Source organism: Capricornis sumatraensis, chromosome 5 (assembly GCF_032405125.1).
Source record: "Capricornis sumatraensis isolate serow.1 chromosome 5, serow.2, whole genome shotgun sequence".
Taxonomy (NCBI): domain Eukaryota; kingdom Metazoa; phylum Chordata; class Mammalia; order Artiodactyla; family Bovidae; genus Capricornis; species Capricornis sumatraensis.
In genome coordinates this window covers 96,551,208-96,572,384 of record NC_091073.1, presented here as the reverse complement: position 1 = coordinate 96,572,384, position 21,177 = coordinate 96,551,208, and the positions used below count along the sequence as shown (strand labels likewise).

The following is a 21,177-nucleotide window of genomic DNA, read 5'->3' as shown; positions in this document are numbered from 1 at the left end:
GTTTGAAAAGACCCTGATGCTGGGAAAGATTGAAGGCAGGAGGAGAAGGGGGCGACAGAAGATGAGACGGTTGGATGGTATCACTGACTCAATGGACATGAGTTTGGGTGGACTCTGGGAGTTGGTGATGGACAGGGAGGCCTGGCATGCTTGTGGTCCATGGCGTCGCAGAGTCGGACACAACTGAGTGACTGAACTGAAGCACTCAAGAGGCTCTGCCAATGAAATACTGGAATTTTCAGGGTTTGGTGAAGGGAACACAAGGGAGGAAGCAGAGATGGCACTGGGTCTTGTGCCTGAGTGTTTGAGAGGATGGTGGTGTCCTCCATGGCCATGGGGAGGGCAGGAAGGATCACCTTTGAAGGGGAGGGTGAGGAGGATCATTTGGAGGAGATGGCAGGATGAAGTCAAGTCAGCTGTCAATCCGAAAGCTGGAAAGAGATGAGGTTAGACTTTAGGAGAAGGATCAGGCTGCAGATAAATCTGGGTGCCATTAATACCCCAAGGATCTGAGATATAGGGGTAGAAAGTACCTAGGATGGAAAGGATACCCCTCAAAGTTACCAGTCTTCCCTACAAAGGGGGAAAAACTCTGCCTCTTAATGAAGAGAGACAGATACACAAGTGCCCCCTCATCTTGTCCCCTGCAGTCTGACTTGCAAGCGCAAGAGTCAGTGTGACATAATAGTGAGAAACCTAGATCTGACTCCTCCTCTCTCCAGCAAGTCTAGGTCTAGAAGCCCCATGAGAATTTGGAATAAAGGTCTGGAGTGGATCCAGCCATGGGACAGATGCCAGCCTGGGGTGCATGTTGGTTTTGCTCTCACATGCCTCCGCACCCTCTTCCCTTCTTCTGCTGCTCCTCATCAGCTTCTGCTCCCAGACCCCTGGGTCCTTACCTAAAATTCCCAAATACACTCTTTGGTAATGTCTTCGCTGTCTGCCAACAGGGTACCACTTCGGTCGGATCGCATGTAGAAGCCATTGGGTGCCAGCACTGTGAGCAAGTTGCTGCCCTGAAGCTCGATACAGAAGTTGAGGGCGAACTTTCCCCAGGGCCGAAAGGTGCCGAAGGATGTTATTGACCAGAAGGATCCACCCTGTGCTGGGAATGGAAGAGCTCAGGTTGGTGGGCCATTCTGGAGTTGGGCGGTCTCTCTCAGTACAGCCTCTGAGGGGGTTCCCAGGAGGCCCACCACCCCTCCTGGACTGCCTTACCCTGCCTGTCCTGGCAGGTCCCTCTCTGGGAACATAGGAGGGCAGGTTTCTGTTCTGTCCACCCACTCCAGGAGCCTTGAAGTGTAAGAGCAAACAGAAACTGTTTTTCCTCCTATGAAAAGTGGGCCCTGAGTAGCAGTCCCTGAAGTCTTAGTTGAGGCTAAGGCTAGGCTAGATCATGAAGCCAGGGGTGAGGAAGTGGAGCTACTCACCTTGGAAGTGGTAGATGCCCTGGCGGCAGGGCAGCAGGTGAATGCAGTCTGGTTGATCCATATTGCACTGCAGGAGGTCGTGTTCTGACGAGGTACCCACATACCCATACCGACCCCGCAAGGCAAGGAAGGGGCGGTTGGCTAATCGAATCCCAAATTCCTCATTTGGACCTGAAAGAAACAGGAAGAACTTATTGGGATGGGCTGTCTCTAGATGCTTTCCCAGATGGAAGCAGGGAGATGGGCCTTGATGGCAAAAGGGTATCATAAATATCCTAATATTTAGCGGACAGTTATCATGTGCCAGGGCTCATGCTAGGTGCTGGTGAAATGTTTATGAAAGCACTCATTACAGCATGGAGGCCAAGACATTTTAATATCCTTCCTTCCCTTGAGATGAGTGAATCTATTTAATCTTCATGATAAACCTCTGAGGCAGACAGGTTGGCTATCACCTCCGCTGATGATAGAGACAGTGAAACTGAACCTCAGATAAGGAGGTTACCCAAGTGATGATGAAAAGTCAGCGACTCAGCAGGTTGTTGTTGTTCAGTTGCTAAGTCATATGTGACTCTGCGACCCCATGGACTGCAGCACGCCGGGTTCCCCTGTCCTTCACTATCTCCCAGAGTTTGCTCAAATTCATGTCCATTGAGCTGGTGATGCAGCAGGTGATACAGACCCGAATCTTCTTCCCCCAGCCGTGGTGGCCTTTCTACCATAACCACAACTTTCTACCATAGCTTCTACCAAGCTCCCTCTGAAAGCAAGTCTGACTTGGAATACCCTGGCAGAGGCTACTTCGCCTACCTGGAATGGTGGCACTGCCCATCAACAGGCCATTGGCTGCGATGCCCAGGAAGCGTCCACTGGGAGACTGCAGGAGGATCCTGCCACAGTTCCAGTGCATACGAAAGAAGGTTTCACACTCCATTGGGTGCCCATCAGCCATCACCGCCTTGTGGCGCCTCTGAGGAGAATATTGGGAACAGAGGAGGGAAGCAAGGACTCAGACTCTCAGCTTTTTTCTTGTTATTTTTATTCTTAGACTCTCATTCCCATATTCCACCCTCTAGCTTTTTTTTTTTTTTTAATTCTCTCAGGGTATGCATTTATGCCTGCAGATGGTTTTTTGGAAAACATGTTGTGAGCTCAGCTCTCCCACTTCTCCAGTTTGTGCTGTGTCCCATAGGGAGAGAAATGAACTTTGGCCTAGACTCCAAAATCATTTCAAAGCGGATCATAGACATAAAAGTGAAAGTCAACCTATAAAACATCTAGAAGAAAACACAGGAGAAATTCTTTGTGACTTTGAGTCAGGCAATGATTTCCTGGGGCCAGAAAAAAAAAGAAAAACAAAAACACAACCACTTATAAAATGGAGAAATTGGACTTCATCAAAATTAAAAACTTGGTGCCCAAAACTAAAAACTTGGTACTCAAAACACACTATTAGTCAAATAAAAAGATCAGTCATAGACTGTGAGAAAATGTTTACAGTGCATAAATCTGACAAAGGACTTTATTTTAGAACACACCAAAACTCTGACAACTCAATAAAAAGACAAGCAACACAATGACAAACAGGCAAAAGACTTGATCAGACATCTCACAGAGAAGATCTACCAAGGACCAATAGGCACATGAAAAGATGCTCAAATTTATTGATTATAAGGGAAATCCAAATTAAAGCCACAATAAAATAGGCATTGCACATTTACTTTTAGAGTGGCTGAAGTTAAAAAGACAGATAAGACCTGGTGTTGGTGAGATGGAGCAGTTAGAACTCTCTTACATTACTGGTGAGAACATAAAGCAGTTCAATGACTTTAGAAGACTGCTTGAAATTTTCTTAAGAAGTTAAATACCCATTTATCATATGACCCAATAATTCCACTCCTACCTATTTGCCCAAGATAACTGAAAGCATGGGCCCACAAAAAGGCTTGTACATGAATGTCCATAGTAACTTTGTTTACAATGGCCCAAACTGGAAACAACTCAAGTATTCATCAATAAATGAGGGTATAAGCAAATTACATTTGTGTTTGTGAGTAGTGTTATGGAATACAATCCATCAGTATAAAGGAACAAACTACTGATACATGTGACATCATGGACAAATTTCAAAAACATTATCCTGAGTGAAAGAAGCATATATACTGTAATACTGTATGATTCCATTATATGAAATTCAAGAGCAAGCAAATTGAATCTATAGTGATGGAACGCATATTGGTGGTAGTGGGGAGGGCCAGAGGGGAATTTCTGTGATGACAGAAATATTTTCTAACTTGGTTAGAAACAAGCATGCATGGTTGCAGCATGCTTATATATATTTGTCAAAACTTATTGAATCGTACCCTTAAAATGTGAGCATTTTATTTTGTGTAATTCATGCCTCAATAAAGTGTTTTTAAATTTTCTTTTTTTAAAAGAGGCCTGATTGGATGAAAGTGTGTCCACTGGATGAAAATAAGAGTTTATTGACAAGGGCCTCCATACTTCATCTCATCATCAGATCATCTGCCCTGAAGAAGGAAAAAGCGAGGGAGATTTCAGGGCTCAAGGGTTCTCTTGTCCAGAAAGTCAAGGTCTCACCTGGGCTAGGTAGCAGCCATTGGCTGAACGAAGCTGCAAGGTGGGGGTCTCGTTGTCACATTCAAACTGGAACAATGACATTGGGCTTATGTGCTCAGAGGCAGCACACACCTCCACATCTACAGAGGAAGAAGATGTCAGAAGAAGCCTGAGTCTGGCCCCAGTCTCAGTCTCAGCCCCTCCTCCACACTGGATGACTGGCATTCCCTCTGCTTTCCCTCCCCAGCCTTTCTCATCTTGGCCCATAGTAGCCTGGAGAAGACCCAGGCCACTTTTCTTGCAAGTCTGTGACCCCACTTTAAAGCCCATCTCCATGGCATCAGAGATCCTCTGGGGACCTCAGGATCTTCCTTAATCACCAGGTTCAAAAATCCTCTCTGATCCCAAACAAATTTTCCTCTTTTAAGCAACCAGCCCTCCCTCCCCCGTGGCTGTTAGACCCAGCACTTGCCATAGACGACGGAGAGGAACTTCCGAGCCTTGGACGTGAGGCTAACCCATGTTGGGCAGCGCTGCAGGATGAACCACTCCTCGCCTCCATGGGGACTGGAGCCCAGGCTCAGGAGTAGGCGTGTGCCCTGTGGATACAGTATGCCTCCCTCCCCATCGCTCAGCGCCACAAGCCCTCCAGGACGCACTTGCATGTGAAAAGCTGTCTGCGTTGAGGGTTGGGAGACCAGCCGGTCTAAGTGGGACACGAAGGTGTGTGCAGAGGTCTCCAGGTGGTAGCATCCATCTTGGAAGTGCAACAGGAAGCCGCATTCCTCCAGACATGGAATTGGTGCATCTACCCAGACTCGGCCCATGGTAGGGTCAGCCCGGGCATAGCAGTGGTTGAGGGGGCTGAAGAGGATCACGTGGACGTGCAGGGCTGGCCGAGGGGTCCACATGTGGTAAGCTGAGAGGACCCGGGAGGTACAGAAAACATCCTCGCCATCAGATTCCAGGTAGCGCCCACTGATGATGCACTGGAGGGTCCATTGGCCATTGCGGTGGAAACGGATGAGGAAGCACCCGTGATGGCTTGTCCTTGGCCGCCCGTAGCACAGAGAACCGTCTGCCTTGCACAGAAGGTAGAGACCCTGCAAGCTTCTTAGTCGTACCACAGCCTGTGTGTCATGCTCATTGCTCACTAGTATCTCCCAGGTCTGGAGGCATCGGGAGGGAGAAGAGGGATATTAGTTCTGCAAAGAGGCTAGACCATCTAACCATCACCCCTGGCATCACTCCAGGACCTTCACTGAGATCAACCACCTTCCTTCCACATAGGCCTCCTAACTGTCCTCTCTTCTAGCCCCTCGTCCAGCAGTAATAAAAAGATCTCAGGGCACTTCCACCACTGGAGCCAAAGGACTTCTCAAGATCCCAAGAGACACTGTAGGTAACCACCTCCTCCAGGTAATGGAAGGTAAAACCCCCTCTCTCTTCCTTGATCACTTCCTTAAATACCTAATTTTCCAATAAAAGCTTTGGGTTAAGTCTTTCTTCTCTCTTTTCTCACTATTTCCCCTGGACAGCACAATCAGCCAATACATCCACCCACCAGAACCACTTTGCCAACGCGGCAAGAGAAAAGCAAGACCTCTGACAGGCAGGCCACGGGTTCCAGGGATGAGGATGGGAGCACAGACAGTCAAGATGCAATTGTCTGTTTCAGCTGTGATCAGCTTTGTTACAAGCAAGAGGAGCTTGTTACCGTCTCTCTCTCTAGCACCATCCCAGAAGTGCCTACAGCACTCTGTAAAATGAGGACCAGCTCTCCAGTGGCTTCTAGAGGAGCCCATTCTCAAATTACAACCAAGATGTAGAACTTGCAGTAACTCCACTGGCCCAGCCACCCCGGACGCCTGCAATCCTGCCTTCTAGCTTGGGCTCTCCTCCTCTCCTTTTGCTGATAACGCAACCCTTCTGTGCTGGGATAGAGGATGGGGAGCAGCCAGAGCAAGACAAGGTAGCAAAGCCAGGGCTGAGGCTTCACCATGTGGGCCAGGTTTAGAGAGAGGGAGATGGCGCAATGGAGGCCTGTGAGCAAAAGCCTGGCTTGCCCTCTCAATGGCAGAGGCTAGAAAAGTGATTAGGTTGAAAATATATCCACGCGTGCACACACACAGACACAGACACAGACACAGACACAGACACACACACACACACACACACACACACACACACTCATACAGCTTGGCTACCAGGAAAAAGGGTTCCAGTGCAGGTTTGCTCTGTTACCTGTCTCCGGCCCAAGCCCTTTGCCGTAGCTGTGAGTGTATTCTTATATGGTTGATAACTGAGGTAGGATCCTGCCCAGCTGATGAGCCCAACCCTTAGGTCCTCGGCCCTGGGTTGTCTTGGCGTCCACTCCACCTCCTCCATGGGGCCAGCCCCACAGGTGATGACTCAGTCCGGCCCAGCCTTCCCCCCAGTGGTGAGGTTCCACAGGCCATAGGGCCTGGAATCAGGCTCTTAGTACCCACCAGAAGATGTTTCCAGAGTAAACTTTCCAGGCAGAGGCTGGCCCAGGGCCCAGTGCCTCTGTGACCCGGGAGCATTGTGACTGTGGGGGCTGCACCTTGTCCCACCAGAGGGGAAAGGGCACTGCCCAGCAGCATCAATCCAGAGGAAGTGGGTCCAGAGCCTCTGGCACTCGCCTCCCTGCATCCCTCCAGGCATCAGGTAGCTCAGTCTGGGAATCAGAACTCAGCGTGGGCCAGCGACCACGTGTGATTTCAGGCAAGTCTCTCCCCTCTTCACTTGTGTGCCTCATTTTAATCACAGGATAGAAATCAACCTCTTTCCTTTCTAGGAAGTGGATTCTTCCTGGCTCCCTTGGGGCTCAAGTGTTTTTAGAATTCAAGATATCCAAGAAAAATCTATTAACTTTTATGGCTCTTGGGTGGATGAGGCCAAATGGTCTCAGGAGATACTTTTTAGCGAGTGTAAGGAAACCCTAGATACTCATCAAGGGGTCAGATTACTCATGCTTATCAGAAACGGCTGGCTTGTGGGCAGGGTAAGGAGAATGGCCCAGGTTGGGATGGGCACAGGGCACCCTCCTCAGTCCCCAAGGGTGGTGCTGCTGGCAGCCAGCCAGGTTGCCCTTAAAGATACCAGCCCCTCCCTCACCAGTCTCCGCTGGCCGAGAGCCTCCAGAACCCACTGCCTCCAAAGCTCATGGAGAAAACTGGCACCTGGAGAAACTGGCAACATGAAATAAGAAGGGAGAAAGGTCAAAAGAAACAGAAGTGGTGATGATGGGTTTGTTGAGCTTTGCTGGAATGCAAAGGGAAAAAGGCAGAGTGAACCACACTTGGAGAATACTCTACACACTTGATCCTGTACGTGTATCTTCCTGTTCCCTGTAGGTGGAGTCTTCCCAGGTAGAAAGAGCTACAGTGGTGCACAGTAAGGGACTATAATCCCCGTATGCTGTGTGCATGCTCAGTCACTTAGTCCTGACTATAGCCCTGACTACGGACTATAGCCCACCAGGCTCCTCTGTCCATGGGGATTCTCCAGACAGGAATACTAGAGTGGGTTGCTAAGCCCTCCTCGAGGGGATCTTCCCAACCCAAGGATGGAATCCATGTCTCTTACATCTCCTGCACTGGTGGGTGTGTTCTTTACCACTAGCGCCACCTGGGAAGCCCTCCCGAGACCCTGCCCTACTTAAATCATTAGATCCTGACCCAGGGATTGAACCCAGGCTTCCCGCCTTGCAAGTGGATTCTTTACCATCTGAGCCACCAGGGAAGCCCTACCAAGGTTTTATAAAATAAGGCCAATAGACGCTGAGCGACAGAATCACCTGGTTAATTTTAGAGATGCAGATTCTTGGGTCTCAGACCAGTCCTGAAGAATCACTTTCAGAAGTGTGCCTCAGGGCCCTTATTCTTAATATCCCCCCTGCCTCAAGTTTCAATGTGCATAGTCATCATTAAGAACCACTGCTCTAAGCAGCTGGGAGGTGGATGGGAAATGGGAGTCAGGTGGTTTACGAACCCATGAAGGTAGAGCCTGTTACCCGCAGCAAAGGCCCCTTGGAATTGGGGAAGGAATGGAATTTCCTCCACTGGAGGCCCTAAATACTTCTAGTCTTGAGTAAGGAGGGAGAAGCTGAGCTAGATGAGGGTAAGGTTGTGTGTGCGCACTTGGGGTAAGGGATTGGCTTGGCAGCCTTAGCTGCTTTGCTATTGTTGTCGTTTAGTCTCAGTTGTGTTCGACTCTCGAGACCCCATGGCCTGCAGCCTGCCAGACTCCTCTGTCCATGGGATTTCACAGGCAAGAAAACTGGAGGGGGTTGCCATGTCCTCCCTCCAGGGGATCTTCCCGTCTCCAGGATTGAACCTGTGTCTCCTGGCAGGTGGATTCTTTACCGCTGAGCCACCAGGGAAGCCCTAGCAACTTTGAGCCCTGGCCCCGCCATGACCATATTATCTTTGCAGGCAGTAACCCAGCCCCCCAGACCCCCACTTGTAGGCTACACACAACACGGAGTACAAACCACAGCAAATTTATTACTCAATATCCAGTGCCACATCATAGCACCACCCGGAGCCCTCACCTCCCCTTCCCACCTGGCCCAAAGGGGACACCCGAAATGGAAGAAAAAAAACTAAACCCGGATCCCTGCTCCTCTTCTCGAAGAAGGGGCCTTGGCCTTGGAAACCCCTTTCCACAGGTCCCAGTGGACAGGAGATCAGATCCCTCCGTGCCCAGAGAGCGGGGCTCCAGGCTCCCAAAAGAGAGAGAGCATGCAGGCAGGAGAAGTGGCCTGTGTCTGCGGGGGAGGAGGAGCTGGGAGGGAAGGGCACTGCCTGAGGAGTCCGGGAGTCTGGTCCTCCCAGGATGATGCACGCGGGAGCTTCTGGGCAGCAGGGGCCGGCCCCTGGTTGGCTAGCGCTTTGACAGCTCGTGCGACAGCCAGTCCAGCCCGTCGTACAAGCCTGTGCCCTGGGTGGCACAGGTGGCCTGGACGTACCACTGTGAGGAGGGGGAAAGAAAGAGGTCAGCGGCAGGGACAAAAAAGGAGATGCCTTTGTTTCCTGCCAGGCCTGGGGCTTCCTGGGGCCAGGCGGGCCCTCACCGTGCGGCTTCGCAAGTGCTGTAGCCCCAGCTTGTCGGTCAGCTCGCTCACGGGCATGGCGTTGGGCATGTCCTGCTTGTTGGCAAACACCAGCAGCACTGCATCCCGCAGTTCGTCCTCCTGCAGCTGGGGGAGGTGAAGGGAGTGGGTGGAACGCAGCTGTGCATGAGAGCCCCCCCGCCCTTCTACCTTCTAGCATATTTGTGGGAAGAACAGAATACTGTGTCATCTACTGAACACAAGACAGACAGTTACCAACTGCTTAAGTCCAGCAAGGGTCTTTTTCTAATTAGACTACTTGCCCTAGTCAAGATGACATTTCCAAATGGCAAAACAAGAATGTAAGAGGATGTTTCCTTCCACCTGGTATAACTCTCCCCTCCCCACAATCTCAGACTCAGCTGTGAAGACAGGAGAGAAAATTCAAGGGAAAAGTCAGTCTAATACTTTCTACCTGACCCCGATTCGAAACAGGGTGAGTTACTTCTAGTGACTGTGCCCACAAAGAGAAAGGTACGTTCGCGGCCCGTGAGGCACTTTCTGACTCTCACACCCGCACGAGTTCTCTTCCCCGGGGCTCTGGGTGCTCACCATCTTCTGGAGTTCGTCAGCAGATTCTTGGACCCGCTCTCGATCATTACTGTCGACCACAAAGATGAGGCCCTGGGTGCAAAGGAAGACAGGAAGGAGGAGCTATCTCCCGAGTCTGGGACACACACATCCTCCTCTGGACCCTTTGCTTTTCTGCCGTCTTTAATTGTGTCGAAAGCCCGCTCATCTAGTAAGCCTGCTCATTCCATAACGATCTGCAGTTATCCTAGCACAAACTGGAGACATCCTGCAACGGATGCAGCCTCTGCCCTCAGGCTAGCGGTCTAGCAAAAAGATGTGCAAGGCAACAGGGAAAGACATGTGATGAGCCCTAAATCAGGCAGCCTGGATTCAGAACTCTGCTTCTAAGGAGAAGCAGAAGGTGGCTGGCTAAGTCTCAAAAGTATAAGGGCAATCTGAAGAGGCTCGCCTGCAAATGAGGGTGAGAGGCTGTAAGGGTTTTTTCCTGGCTCAGGGCCAACACCTCAGCCTTCCTAACCCTAACATCTCTTCCCCTGGGGGTGGGGTAGCCCCAACCTGAGTGTTCTGGAAGTAGTGCCGCCACAGAGGCCGAATCTTGTCCTGGCCTCCCACGTCCCAGACTGTGAAACAGATGTTCTTGTATTCCACTGTTTCCACATTGAAGCCTGCAGATAATTGTACAACATATAAGGCAAAAGTCCTGAAAGGAAGGAACTCATTAACACTAAGTGGATTCAGGAGGGACACAAAACCAGAAGGCAACGATCGAGGCCCCAGGGAAAAGAACCCCAAGAGGCCCGACAGTCCACAGGCCGGGCGGCGCTAGGTCACATCCATCCCGCACATAGAGATACCCTGACCCACTTCTCAGGTAGCAGGATTCGATTTCAGGGTCAGTTCCCGGCAGATAAAGGCCTGGGGCAGAATACGGAGCAGATCGTCGGAAGGGACCCTGCCGCGCTCCCTCTCCTCCCGGCCTCGCCTCCGAACTCACCTATGGTGGGAATGGTGGTGACAATCTCCCCCAACTTCAGTTTGTACAGGATTGTGGTCTTTCCAGCCGCATCCAAGCCAACTGCAACGGAGAGGGGCACAGGGATGGAGATGAGAGCGAGGGAGCCCCCTAGAGCCCAGGGAAGGGGAGAGGCCAAGACAACCGATGCTGACGGGGGCGGAGAGCCCGGGAGCCTCCAGGTGCGCGCTGCTATCTACCTTCGGGGCCTTGAGGGCTGTCGGGGTGGGGAGCGCCAACTCTTACCCCCAGAGCGGGCGAGGGACGGCGGAGGACTGAGGGGAAAGAGGCGCAAGAGAAAGGCCGAGCGCTCCTTTTAAAAGTCGTCTCCAAGGGCGGGGAATCCTCCCTTCTTACCAGCCGGGCTGGGGCGCAGGGAGCTTCACCCCACCCAGGCCCGCAGCTCCGGGTGTCAGGCCCCGGGGGCGGTGCTGCAGACCGCGATCCACCCGAGAGTAGTGCCCCCCGGGGGGTTAGGACGTGGGTGACTCGGGGTCGGAGACACGGGGAAGCGGGGGCTACAGGGACGCGGGGGCAGCAGGGCTGCGCAGGGGCCGGCGCTCGCGTCCGGGCCGCGAGCTTGGTCTGCCTCACCCATGAGGATCCGCATCTGCTTCTTCCCGAAGATCCGCGAAAAGAGCGCGGACACGGTGAGGCCCATGGCGGGGCCGGGGGAGGGGGCGCGGGCACCGACGCGAGGTGCGGGCTGGAACCGGCCGGCCGCTGGGGGATGGGGCGCAGCAGCAGCAGCAGCAGCAGCAGCAGGAGGAGGTACCGCCGCCGCCTCCGCGCGTCTCGGCCCGCCCTACGTCACCTCGGGCCGGCCCCCGCTCTGGCCCCGCCCCAGCCCTCAGCCCCGCCCCTCCGCCCCGCCCCTCCGCCCCGCCCCTCCGCCCCGCCTCCGCCCCGCCTTCAGGCCTTGGCTCGGGAAGACTGAAGCTGAGCGAGTCTTCACCGCGTCTACGGTTAGGGCGCCAGTTTCGAAGATGGGAAGGCCCTGGGTCTCCCCAGGCTTCTAGCACGCCAGTCAGGTCCTTGGAGCTGAACCAGCAACCCGAGCGAAGCCGAGAAAATCCTACGACGCTCCGTAACGGCCCTCTACCCCCATCTTCAGTAGCCGGTCGCCGGGCTTTGGTTTGTTGCGTCCAACACACACAGGGCTCCGGTTTAGCTCTTGGTAACCAGCAGCCTCGACTGTGTGCATCACCCCCCCCCCACCCGGGGGAGGGGGACGGAAATTCCATGCAAATGTCTTCCTCTTTCCTTTTGTCCTCTCAGCTCCCAGCGAGGGACTTGGAACGTAGTAAGTGGTTCAGTGACCGTAGACTCTCGAGAGGAGTACGCCACAGGTGGAGGAAGATGTGCTTCATGGTTCCTTAATACTCTAGTTTCAGAGATCCGCGGAGAAGGCAATGGCACGCTACTCCAGTACTCCTGCCTGGAAAATCCCATGGAGAAGGAGCCTGGTAGGCTGCAGTCCATGGGGTCGCTAAGAGTCGGACACGACTGAGCGACTTCACTTTCACTTTTCACTTTCATGCATTGGAGAAGGAAATGGCAACCCAATCCGGTGTTCTTGCTTGGAGAATGCCAGAGACGGCGGAGCCTGGTGGGCTGCCGTCTATGGGGTCGCACAGTCGGAGACGACTGAAGCGACTTCTTAGCAGCAGCAGCAGACCCTACTCCTGTATACTGCAGGACTCCGCTTTCTCCTAGAAGGCCCTGGCAATAACGCCTTTCAGGTCGCACCGGGCAGCCTTTCTGAAGCTCCTTCCTCACTCTGCCACAGACCTGGGGACCAGGATTTTTGATCCTGTGAGGAAGCTCTCGCCAAAGAGCTTCACCAGTTATTTCCCCACTGATCTTAGCATCAAAGGGGGAAATTACAAGATAGGAATTAATTTAAACTTCTCTTATGACAGAGACTGGGTCAATGCCGCACCCAATACTTATAAAACAAATGCTGGCTTGGTTGAATGGACTAACTGGTTGCTCAGTGGAGCAAAGACAGACGTTTTGCCTATTCTGGATTCTCAGCGGGCTTCTAGGATCGATTGCTGGTGCAGTGGACACGGTGAGGTGAGCTGGGATCAGAGAACGTTTGTTCCTTCATTCCTTCCTTTCCTCATTAAATAAATATCTATTGAGTACCCATTAGGTGCCATTGTTCCAGGCCTCATTTCAAATACCAGTTCTGCCCCCCCTCCCCCACTTTTTAGGGCTTGATTTCAACAATACAACCTATCATTTTCTCATCTACAAAAGGAGACTGATATCCGTCCTAATTGCCTCATGAGGTTATGGTGAAGATTAAAATGACATTAAAATGATAATGTATCTTAATGTTTTCTATGATGCAGCTGGATGTTATCTGGGCTACCAAGAAACTGGGTTTCAAAAGACTTCTAGTGTCTGACCATCACTCTAAAGAGAACAGATTTTGGGCGTCAAGTATGAGTGAATACATGACTCCTATTCCTCAGAGGCTTACATTCCTAAGAAAGCTTTTACAAGATTGAAGAGCACACTTAAAAGAGTTCTAATATAATAACACAACTAGTGGTGATCTTTAGCTCTTTCAATTAGCCTTGTTTCCCTGTGTCCTAACATCTTTATATTTTGAACTTTTAATTTTGTGTTGGGGTATAGCCATTTAACAGTATTGTGATAGTTTCAGGTGAACAGTGAAGGGACTCAGCCATACATATACATGGAACCATCCTCCCCGTAACCCCCCTCCCATACAGGCTGCCACATAATGTTGAACAGAGTTCCATGTGGTATACAGTAGGTCCTTGTTGGTTATCCATTTTAAATACAGGGACTTCCCGGGTGGCTTACTAGTAAAGAATGCCTGCCAAGCAGGAGACTGGAGTTCAACCCCTGGGTCAGGAAGATCCTCTAGAGAAGGAAATAGTAACCCACTCCAGTATTCTTGTCTGGGAAATCCCTTGGACAGAGGAAGCTGATGGGCTACAGTCCATCAGGTTGCAAAGAGTCAGTCACAACTCAGTGACTAAACAGCAACAGTAGCTGTGTGTACGTGGCCATTCCAAACTCCCTAACTATCCCTTCCCCTCTAGGCAACTATAAGTTCCTTCTCTAAGTCTGTGAGTCATTTTCCATTTTGTAAGGAAGTTCATTTGTATCATTTCTTTTTAGATTCCACATATAAGGGATGCCATATGATATTTCTCCTTCTCTTCACTCAGTATGACACTCTCTGGGTCCATCCATGTTGCTGCAAATGGCATTATTTCATCCTTTTTAATTAGCCTCTTTACATCCCTGTTATCATTGCTCTATTTCACTATCATTTGATCCCCATGACTGAAAATGGTCTTCTGCACTTTGGTATCTCCACCTTGTCATACAAGACTTGATGCCACTCTTGTGATGGAAATCCTTTAGTGTCTTATAACCAAAGGTAAAATCCAAATACCTTAGTTTGGTGCTCATCTATTGTGTCAGCAGTATCTGTTGCCAGCTCCTTTGCATACTCTAAGCTACTGCCTTGAAATGATTCTCAATGCTTCCCAGGTAAGACAAACTCTCTGATGCTCCAGAGTCCTTGCAAGTTTTCCCTCTGCCTAGAATGTTATTTTGGAGAAGGCAATGGCACACCACTCCGGTACTTTTGCCTGGAAAATCCCATGGACGGAGGAGCCTGGTGGGCTGCAGTCCATGGGGTCGCCGAGTCAGACACGACCGGACGACTTCACTTTCACTCTTCACTTTCATGCATTGGAGAAGGAAATGGCACCCCACTCCAGTGTTCTTGCCTGGAGAATCCCAGGGACGGGGGAGCCTGGTGCGCTGCCGTCTATGGGGTCGCACAGAGTCGGACACGACTGAAGTGACTTAGCAGCAGTTAGCAGAATGTTGTTTCCCTCATTTCTAGTTAGATGGACAGTCAGTACTTACTCTTCAAATTCCAACTCATTTCCCTGAAAGCCTACGCTGTCTCCCTTAGACAGGGCTCCCTCCTCTTAACATCAGTATCACTTTGAATATACTTGTGTTTGCATGGCTGCTGCTTCTCTAGATGTGGGCTCCTTGAGGGTAGGAACTTGTCCCTTCCTGGTGATCACCTGGCATAGCATTTGGTATGTTGAGAATCAGACTGATCTACATGGGATTCTAAACCCAAGGGTATGTGACCTTGGTGTATTACTTAACTTCTCTGTGCCTCACGTTGCACTATCTGTAAAATAGTGCTAATGATGCTCAGCAGATTAATTATACAGAGTAAATAGCAAAACTCTTGTGAAGCTTCTGAAATATAGGTGGCACTTAGAATGGACATGATACCTATATATATTTATTTATATATATTTGTTAAATGAACCCAGCAGAACTCAGGAAAGGTGTAATAATAATTATACACCGTCTAGGTGTCAAATACTGTCCTAGAAAGGGTTGTTATCTTTGTGGTCTAAATGGTAGTCTTAACTGTTGCTCTTTAAGGACGACGGTACTGAGCACCCAAACAGTGGGGCCTGTCATTTACCCGAGTCTTTGGTAAGGACTCTGCAATGTCGCCCCCGTCCCTCGCTGATCTTAGCGCTAGAGCAAGATCAGGCGCCTTCATCAAACCAACATGACTCCGGTGTACTCGACTCTGCTTGCTCTGCTGTGGTGGACAGGAACCAGCACTCGGCCGGAGAGTGACCAGTCCTCAGCCCTGCTGGGTTCTCTTCCCACCGGCCGGCTGAGGTAGCCCCGCCCACCTCGCGCCCACTGGGGGCGGGGTCCAATACGTCGCGCTCTCGTCACTTCCAGCAGACCCGGAAGCGCCGTTGTCCAGCCGCTAGAGTTAGGAAGTCGGGATGGAGCTACGCTCATCTTAAACCTTTGGCCTGTAGTGCGCCGGGGCCCGGCCGGTGCTGCTGTGGCTGGGTGAGCGGGGAGCGCGGAGCGGCTTCTGGGGCAGTGCGGGCGAGCCCTGGCAGTGTGCTCCTCTTGTGCCAGCGTCGCCCCGCCTCTAGGATAGGACCCGCCCCCGCCCTCCTGTCTGGGACCTGGCAAGCGTTTCTGCCCGGCTGACCCGCCGCCCTGCATCCGGTCTCAAACAGCTGCTTGGAGCGGATGTGCGGCAGAGGGGGACAGCTATCTCCCCGTCGCATACAACCCCTGCTAGCATCTTCGTGACGCTCTCCCAGCCTGTCCAAACCCTGGCCTGGAGCATCCCGTCCTGAACCCTCATGGAGAAGTTTGGAATGAATTTCGGGGGCGGCCCAAGCAAGAAGGACCTGCTGGAGACCATTGAGACTCAGAAGAAGCAGCTCCTCCAGTACCAAACACGTCTCAAGGATGTAGTCCTTGCCTATAAAAGTCTGCTGAAGGAGAAAGAGGCGCTGGAGGCCAGCATTAAGGTACTGTCTGTATCCCACGAGGCGGATGTGGGCCTCGCAGGTGTGCAGCCTCAAGGCCTCACCTTTCCTGACTCTGTGGATGACCGATGCTCCACTCACAGCGAGGATAGCACAGGGACCGCCGCCAGCCTGGATACTGCGGCCAGTCTCACCAGCACCAAGGGTGAGTTTGGGGTAGAAGATGATAGACTGGCCCGTGGACCACCACCTCCAAAGTTGGAAGAGGCCAGCGGGTCAGAGAGTGGCGTTAGCAGTAGTAGTGGGGATGGACCATCTGGGGGTGGGGAGGTGGACAAACGACTGCACCAGCTGAAGACTCAGTTGGCTACTTTGACCAGCTCTTTGGCTACAGTCACCCAGGAGAAGTCCCGCATGGAAGCTTCTTACCTGGCGGACAAAAAGAAGATGAAGCAGGACTTAGAGGATGCCAGTAAGAAAGCAGAGGAGGAGAGGGGCCGGCTGGAGGGAGAACTGAAGGGGCTGCAGGAACAGATAGCAGAAACCAAAGCCCGGCTTATCACGCAGCAACACGATCGGGCCCAAGAGCAGAGCGACCATGCCTTGATGCTGCGTGAGCTCCAGAAACTGCTGCAGGAGGAGAGGGCCCAGCGCCAGGACTTGGAGCTTCGGTTGGAAGAGACTCGGGAAGCTCTGGCCGGGCGGGCCTATGCAGCTGGTCAGATGGAAGGGTTTGAACTGCAGACCAAGCAACTGACCCGTGAGGTGGAAGAGCTGAAAGGTGAGCTTCAGGCTCTTCGAGATGAGAAGAATCAGCCTGACCCCCGGCTGAAGGAGCTTCAAGAAGAGGCTGCCTGCCTTAAGAGCCATTTCCAGGCTCAGTTGCAGCAGGAAATGAGAAAGGTAATTATCTTCATCTCTTTCAAACATGAGTCATTTAACTTAAAGTGGCTTCTCAGGTGGCTCAGTGGTAAAGAATTCATCTGCCAGTGGAAGAGATTCTGGAGATATGGGTTTGATCCCTGGGTCAGGAAGATCCCCTGGAGTAGGAAGTTGCAACCCACTCCAGTATTCTTGCCTGGAAAACCACATAGACAGAGGAGCCTGGTAGGCTACAGTCCATATGGAAGTAAAGAGTCAGACACGAGTCAACACACACTTGTGACACATGGGGAAATAGTGTTTTTTTTTTTCTCCTTTGACAGAACTAAGTGCCTGCACTGTTGGTTTTTTATGCTCTTCGAAAAGTTTCACTTGTGGGTCCTGAGAAATCCTTTTCTGTGTGGTGTTGACAGTATCCACAGAGTGCTTCCAACAGGATGTGGAGTTTCTGAGTGTAGTCTGAAGTTGGAGCCAGACAGATCTGAGCGTCAGGGCATGGCATCTTCCCAGCTGTGCTCTGTGAAGCAGTGTAGCAGCGGCTGTGCAGTGGAAGGTGGAGTGGATGCTTATGGCAGTATGCCTATCTATGGGTAGCAGTGGATGCCTGTAGGTAGGGTGGCTGGAGGGAGCAAAGGGAATTTTCACAGAAGAAATCACCTCTTCTATTGCTTGCAGTCAATATTTGCCATGTCTGGAAAGATAGGCTATTTTCCAGTGCCTCCTTTCAGCGTGGGGAGAGATGCAAGCCAATTCTGAACTTCCAGGAATGTTGGAAGAGGAAAAGAATGTAATATGGTGACGAGCACACTTACACGTGAGCTTGGTGTATGGGTGGAGAGAGTAGAAACACTAAAGCAGAACAGTAGCAGATCTCCAAAGACTTAATATCATTGGGTATAATGTGTGTCTGAGAGCAAGTTACAGGAGTTTGGGTTAGCTCCCAAACTCAGAAAGCTTCCCAGTTCCCATTTTTTGCCAGGCCACCTGCATCCCATAACCTTTTTGTCCCCCCTCTCTTGCTTTCTTAAAGTTGACCCTCCGACCCTGTGGCTTTTCTGGATGCATCTCCACCTGTTCCCTTGTTTTTTCAGACAGCCCTCGCTGAGGATCAGCTGCGCCAGCAGTCGCAGTTGGAAGAGCAGAGGGTGGCGGCCCTGGAGAATCAAATATCCCAGGTGTCGGAATTGCTGGGCACCTACGAGAAAGCCAAGCAGAAGGACCAGCTGGCCATCCAGAAGCTGAAGGAGCGCATTCTGCAGCTGGACCTGGAGAACAAAACCCTGGCTCTAGCGGCCTCCAGCCGGTCCCCTCTGGACAGCCATGGAGAGGAGTCCAGTCTGGATGTCAACGTCCTAAAGGACAAGATGGAGAAGCTGAAGAGGCTGCTGCAGGTGGCGGCCCGGAAGAGCCAGGTGACCCTGGATGTGGAGAAGCTCTGCGACCTGGAGATAATGCCCAGCTCTGAGGCTGCTGATGGGGAGAAGGCCACAGCACTCTACTACCAGCAGGAGCTGAAACAGCTGAAGGAGGAATTTGAGAGGTACAAGATGCGGGCCCAGGTGGTCCTCAAGAGCAAGAACGTCAAAGACGGGAACCTCGGCAAGGAGCTGGAGGAAGCCCGGGAGCAGCTGGCCGAGCTGAAGGAGAAGTACATCTCGCTGCGGCTGTCCTGCGAGGAGCTGGAGCGCCAGCACCAGCAGGAGGCCGAGGGCTGGAAGCAGGAGCTGGCCCGGCTACAGCACGGCCACCGGCAGGAGCTGGAGCGGAGCCAGCTGGACTTCCGGGACCGCACACTGAAGCTGGAGGAGGAGCTGCACAAGCAGCGGGACCGGGCTCTGGCTGTGCTGGCTGAGAAGGACCTGGAGCTGGAGCAGCTGCGGTCCGTGGCCTTGTCCTCCGGGCTGCCGGGGCGCAGAAGCCCCGTGGGTGGCGCGGGCCCCAGGGACCAGGCGGACACCTCCACCCCGGACAGCTTGACCCAAGCCCTGCAGCTCGCTGCGGCCAGCGAGCCCACTTTCTTCCTGTATGCTGAGCAGCTGGCCCGCAAGGAGGTGGAGATCGCGTCGCTGAGGAAACAGAAGCACCGGCTGGAGGTGGAAGTCCATCGGCTGCAGGACCGCTTGCTGGAGGAGGGGGAGCGACATCGGGAGGAGGTGGGAGCCCTGCAGAGCCACATCGCGAAGCACAGCAGGGACCAGAGTCGGGAGGGGGCCAACCTGGAGTACCTCAAGAACATCATCTATCGCTTCCTGACCTTGCCAGACGCCCTGGGCCGCCAGCAGACGCTCACTGCCATCCTGACCATCTTGCACTTCAGTCCAGAGGAGAAGCAAGCGATCATGCGGCTCCCAGCTGGTGGTGGTTGGTGGCCCTCTGGCAAGAGATGATGCCATTTTCACTCCTCCGATTTCTGTGCCTCGTCTATGAGAGGGGACAGGCTCTGGTTTCTCCCACCCCTTCTCTTATGTCTCCGTCTCGTTTCTTCACTGTGTTGACCTGGGAGGAATCCTCAGTGTGGGATGGGATCTTCTGTCAAATGCCATTAATGCCATTTTATCCTTGGGCCCCAGAGATACTGAAAGTGTTGGGACAGCATCTTCTGATGGCCTGTGCATGAAGGGAGGAGTGGGGAGAGGTTAGGATTGAGAGGTGCCAAAGTTGGGGAAGTGAATGTCTTTTAAAATAAGGTGGTTTTTTTTGTTTTGTTTTAATATCCTGCTCCTAGTGCAGAACTAGGAGTACCTATGACTCCAAAGGAAGTTCAGTTTATTTCTAAACACACACAAGGACCCACTATTTACTCCATTTCATCACAGTCTTGAGTCTGGCCCACTGCTGCCCCAATTCTCTGGGGACATAGATGCAGGCTGGAGAGGGACCAGGAAGTTTGAAATAGTGACAGATTGTCCCCTAGTCCAAAGGGCCCAGGGATAGTGAACTTGGGGAGTTCATCGTGGAACTGGGAAACTTGAAATACTTAGGGCAGGGCATGACCTAATCCCTGTGGTTTGTCTGGACAAACCATGCCACTTGTGACCATCCTGGAGAAAGCCCTGCACACCAGTTGGTTCTTAGGGATTTCTTGAGTGACATGCTTTTGGCCTGGATAGGCTTCTAGACCTCTCACACTTGTCCCTCCCTGCCATAACCTGCTGTACAGTGTTGGCTTGAGACTGTGAGTGAGTGACTTTGCTATCCCTCAATGTTGAACTCCCATTAAGAAAAAAATCTGCCTTCTTAAAGAGAGGTGTCTGATCAGGAAGCTCTGATCCTGCCTGGATACAAAGAATTAGCTCTGAGATTTATACCACCCACCCCCCAACTAGTTGTGCTGCAGAAGATTCCAGAGAGATGCTGTGACCCTCACGAGAAAGTGGTAGAAATTCAGTCGAATAGGGCTGGGGTACTTGCTACGCTATGGATAGCCTTCTGGAGCCAAAATGTTTGTGCATTCCTGTCACCTGGGTCCTTTGCCCTCGCTTAGGGAGGTCACAGTGTTTCAGTCCATAAAACTCACCTTCCTCACCTGTGTTATTACTAATGGAGGGACTCAGAAAAGTTAGATTCAAACACTATCATTTCCTTATTCTTTGCTTTCTCCCATCTGCTCTTGTTTGTAGAGATCTTTGGATCCTAAAGATGAGTGCTCTGCCACAGACTAATGTGTATCTTTCTGTTCTTCATCATAGTGATCTGTGTTGTGAGGGTTTAAATAATCTGATTGGGAGGCTAGGTGATCCGGGCTATCTACAGTGAGCAGACTTAATGGAACAGAAGTGATGCGTTCAAGTGATAATGACAATAACCACAGAATCATTAAACTTGATCAATTTGACCTGTTTGCTTCCCTAATGGTGTGTATATACATGCATGTGTATGTCTGGACACAGAGTGTGAATGTAAGTGGTAAACGAAAAGGAGGTAAGAAATACTTCATATATTAATTGACAAGCTTAAATCTAGGGAGGGATACGTTAGTACTTTAACTGCCTCAGTTACAAACCAAATATTTTAGCCGGGAATTGTGTATATGTGTTTGTGTGTAGGCTGTTATACTGGAAAAAACCTTCTCATGGGTGGGCTCTAAACTTCCATAATTTCTGCTTTAAACTTTGAAAGTAATGTGCTTCTGAATGCTTTATTATATTTCCAAGTCAGTATTCATGATATCCTGGAAAAGTTTCTCAGGATATATCCTAAGTTCCTTGTAGGATGTGATGTTATTTCCAGGTGGTTTGAATGGAATAGAAAGATCCATAGTCACAGTTG

At 51.5% G+C, this 21,177-nt stretch overlaps 3 protein-coding genes across 3 annotated transcripts; 1 reads left to right on the top strand and 2 right to left on the bottom strand.

Annotated features, from left to right (window-relative positions):
- Positions 1–899: 899 nt before the first annotated feature.
- FSCN3 (fascin actin-bundling protein 3) lies at positions 900–6,398 on the bottom strand. Its single transcript, XM_068973468.1, has 6 exons — positions 6,255–6,398; positions 4,483–5,179; positions 4,032–4,150; positions 2,241–2,400; positions 1,431–1,601; positions 900–1,105 (listed from the first exon to the last, which is right to left on the bottom strand). The coding sequence occupies exons 1-6, from the start codon at positions 6,396–6,398 to the stop codon at positions 900–902; spliced, it is 1,497 nt and encodes a 498-aa protein (XP_068829569.1).
- Positions 6,399–8,544: 2,146 nt separating this feature from the next.
- ARF5 (ARF GTPase 5) lies at positions 8,545–11,448 on the bottom strand. Its single transcript, XM_068972862.1, has 6 exons — positions 11,288–11,448; positions 10,676–10,756; positions 10,237–10,346; positions 9,700–9,771; positions 9,109–9,234; positions 8,545–9,005 (listed from the first exon to the last, which is right to left on the bottom strand). The coding sequence occupies exons 1-6, from the start codon at positions 11,352–11,354 to the stop codon at positions 8,919–8,921; spliced, it is 543 nt and encodes a 180-aa protein (XP_068828963.1). The 5' UTR covers positions 11,355–11,448; the 3' UTR covers positions 8,545–8,918.
- Positions 11,449–15,897: 4,449 nt separating this feature from the next.
- On the top strand, positions 15,898–20,637 carry GCC1 (GRIP and coiled-coil domain containing 1). The gene is made up of 2 exons (XM_068973229.1): positions 15,898–16,929; positions 18,000–20,637. Exons 1-2 carry the CDS (start codon positions 15,898–15,900, stop codon positions 19,293–19,295), a joined length of 2,328 nt encoding a protein of 775 aa, XP_068829330.1. The 3' UTR covers positions 19,296–20,637.
- The last annotated feature ends 540 nt before the right edge of the window (positions 20,638–21,177 follow it).

Bases quoted from the DNA above. Each gene is read 5' to 3' on its own strand.
- FSCN3 (XM_068973468.1), bottom strand. From the start codon at position 6,398: ATGGAGGAGGTGGAGTGGACGCCAAGACAACCCAGGGCCGAGGACCTA. The intron at 4,151-4,482 runs GCAAGTGCTGGG...CTTCCTCTGTAG, and splicing joins GTTCCTCTCCGTCGTCTATG to ATGTGGAGGTGTGTGCTGCC. The intron at 1,106-1,430 runs GTGAGTAGCTCC...TTCCATTCCCAG, and splicing joins GGGCATCTACCACTTCCAAG to CACAGGGTGGATCCTTCTGG.
- ARF5 (XM_068972862.1), bottom strand. From the start codon at position 11,354: ATGGGCCTCACCGTGTCCGCGCTCTTTTCGCGGATCTTCGGGAAGAAG. The intron at 9,772-10,236 runs GTTGGGGCTACC...CTTTGCACCCAG, and splicing joins ACTACTTCCAGAACACTCAG to GGCCTCATCTTTGTGGTCGA. The intron at 9,235-9,699 runs GTGAGCACCCAG...CACCTCCCCCAG, and splicing joins CTGACGAACTCCAGAAGATG to CTGCAGGAGGACGAACTGCG.
- GCC1 (XM_068973229.1), top strand. From the start codon at position 15,898: ATGGAGAAGTTTGGAATGAATTTCGGGGGCGGCCCAAGCAAGAAGGAC. The intron at 16,930-17,999 runs GTAATTATCTTC...TTGTTTTTTCAG, and splicing joins TGCAGCAGGAAATGAGAAAG to ACAGCCCTCGCTGAGGATCA.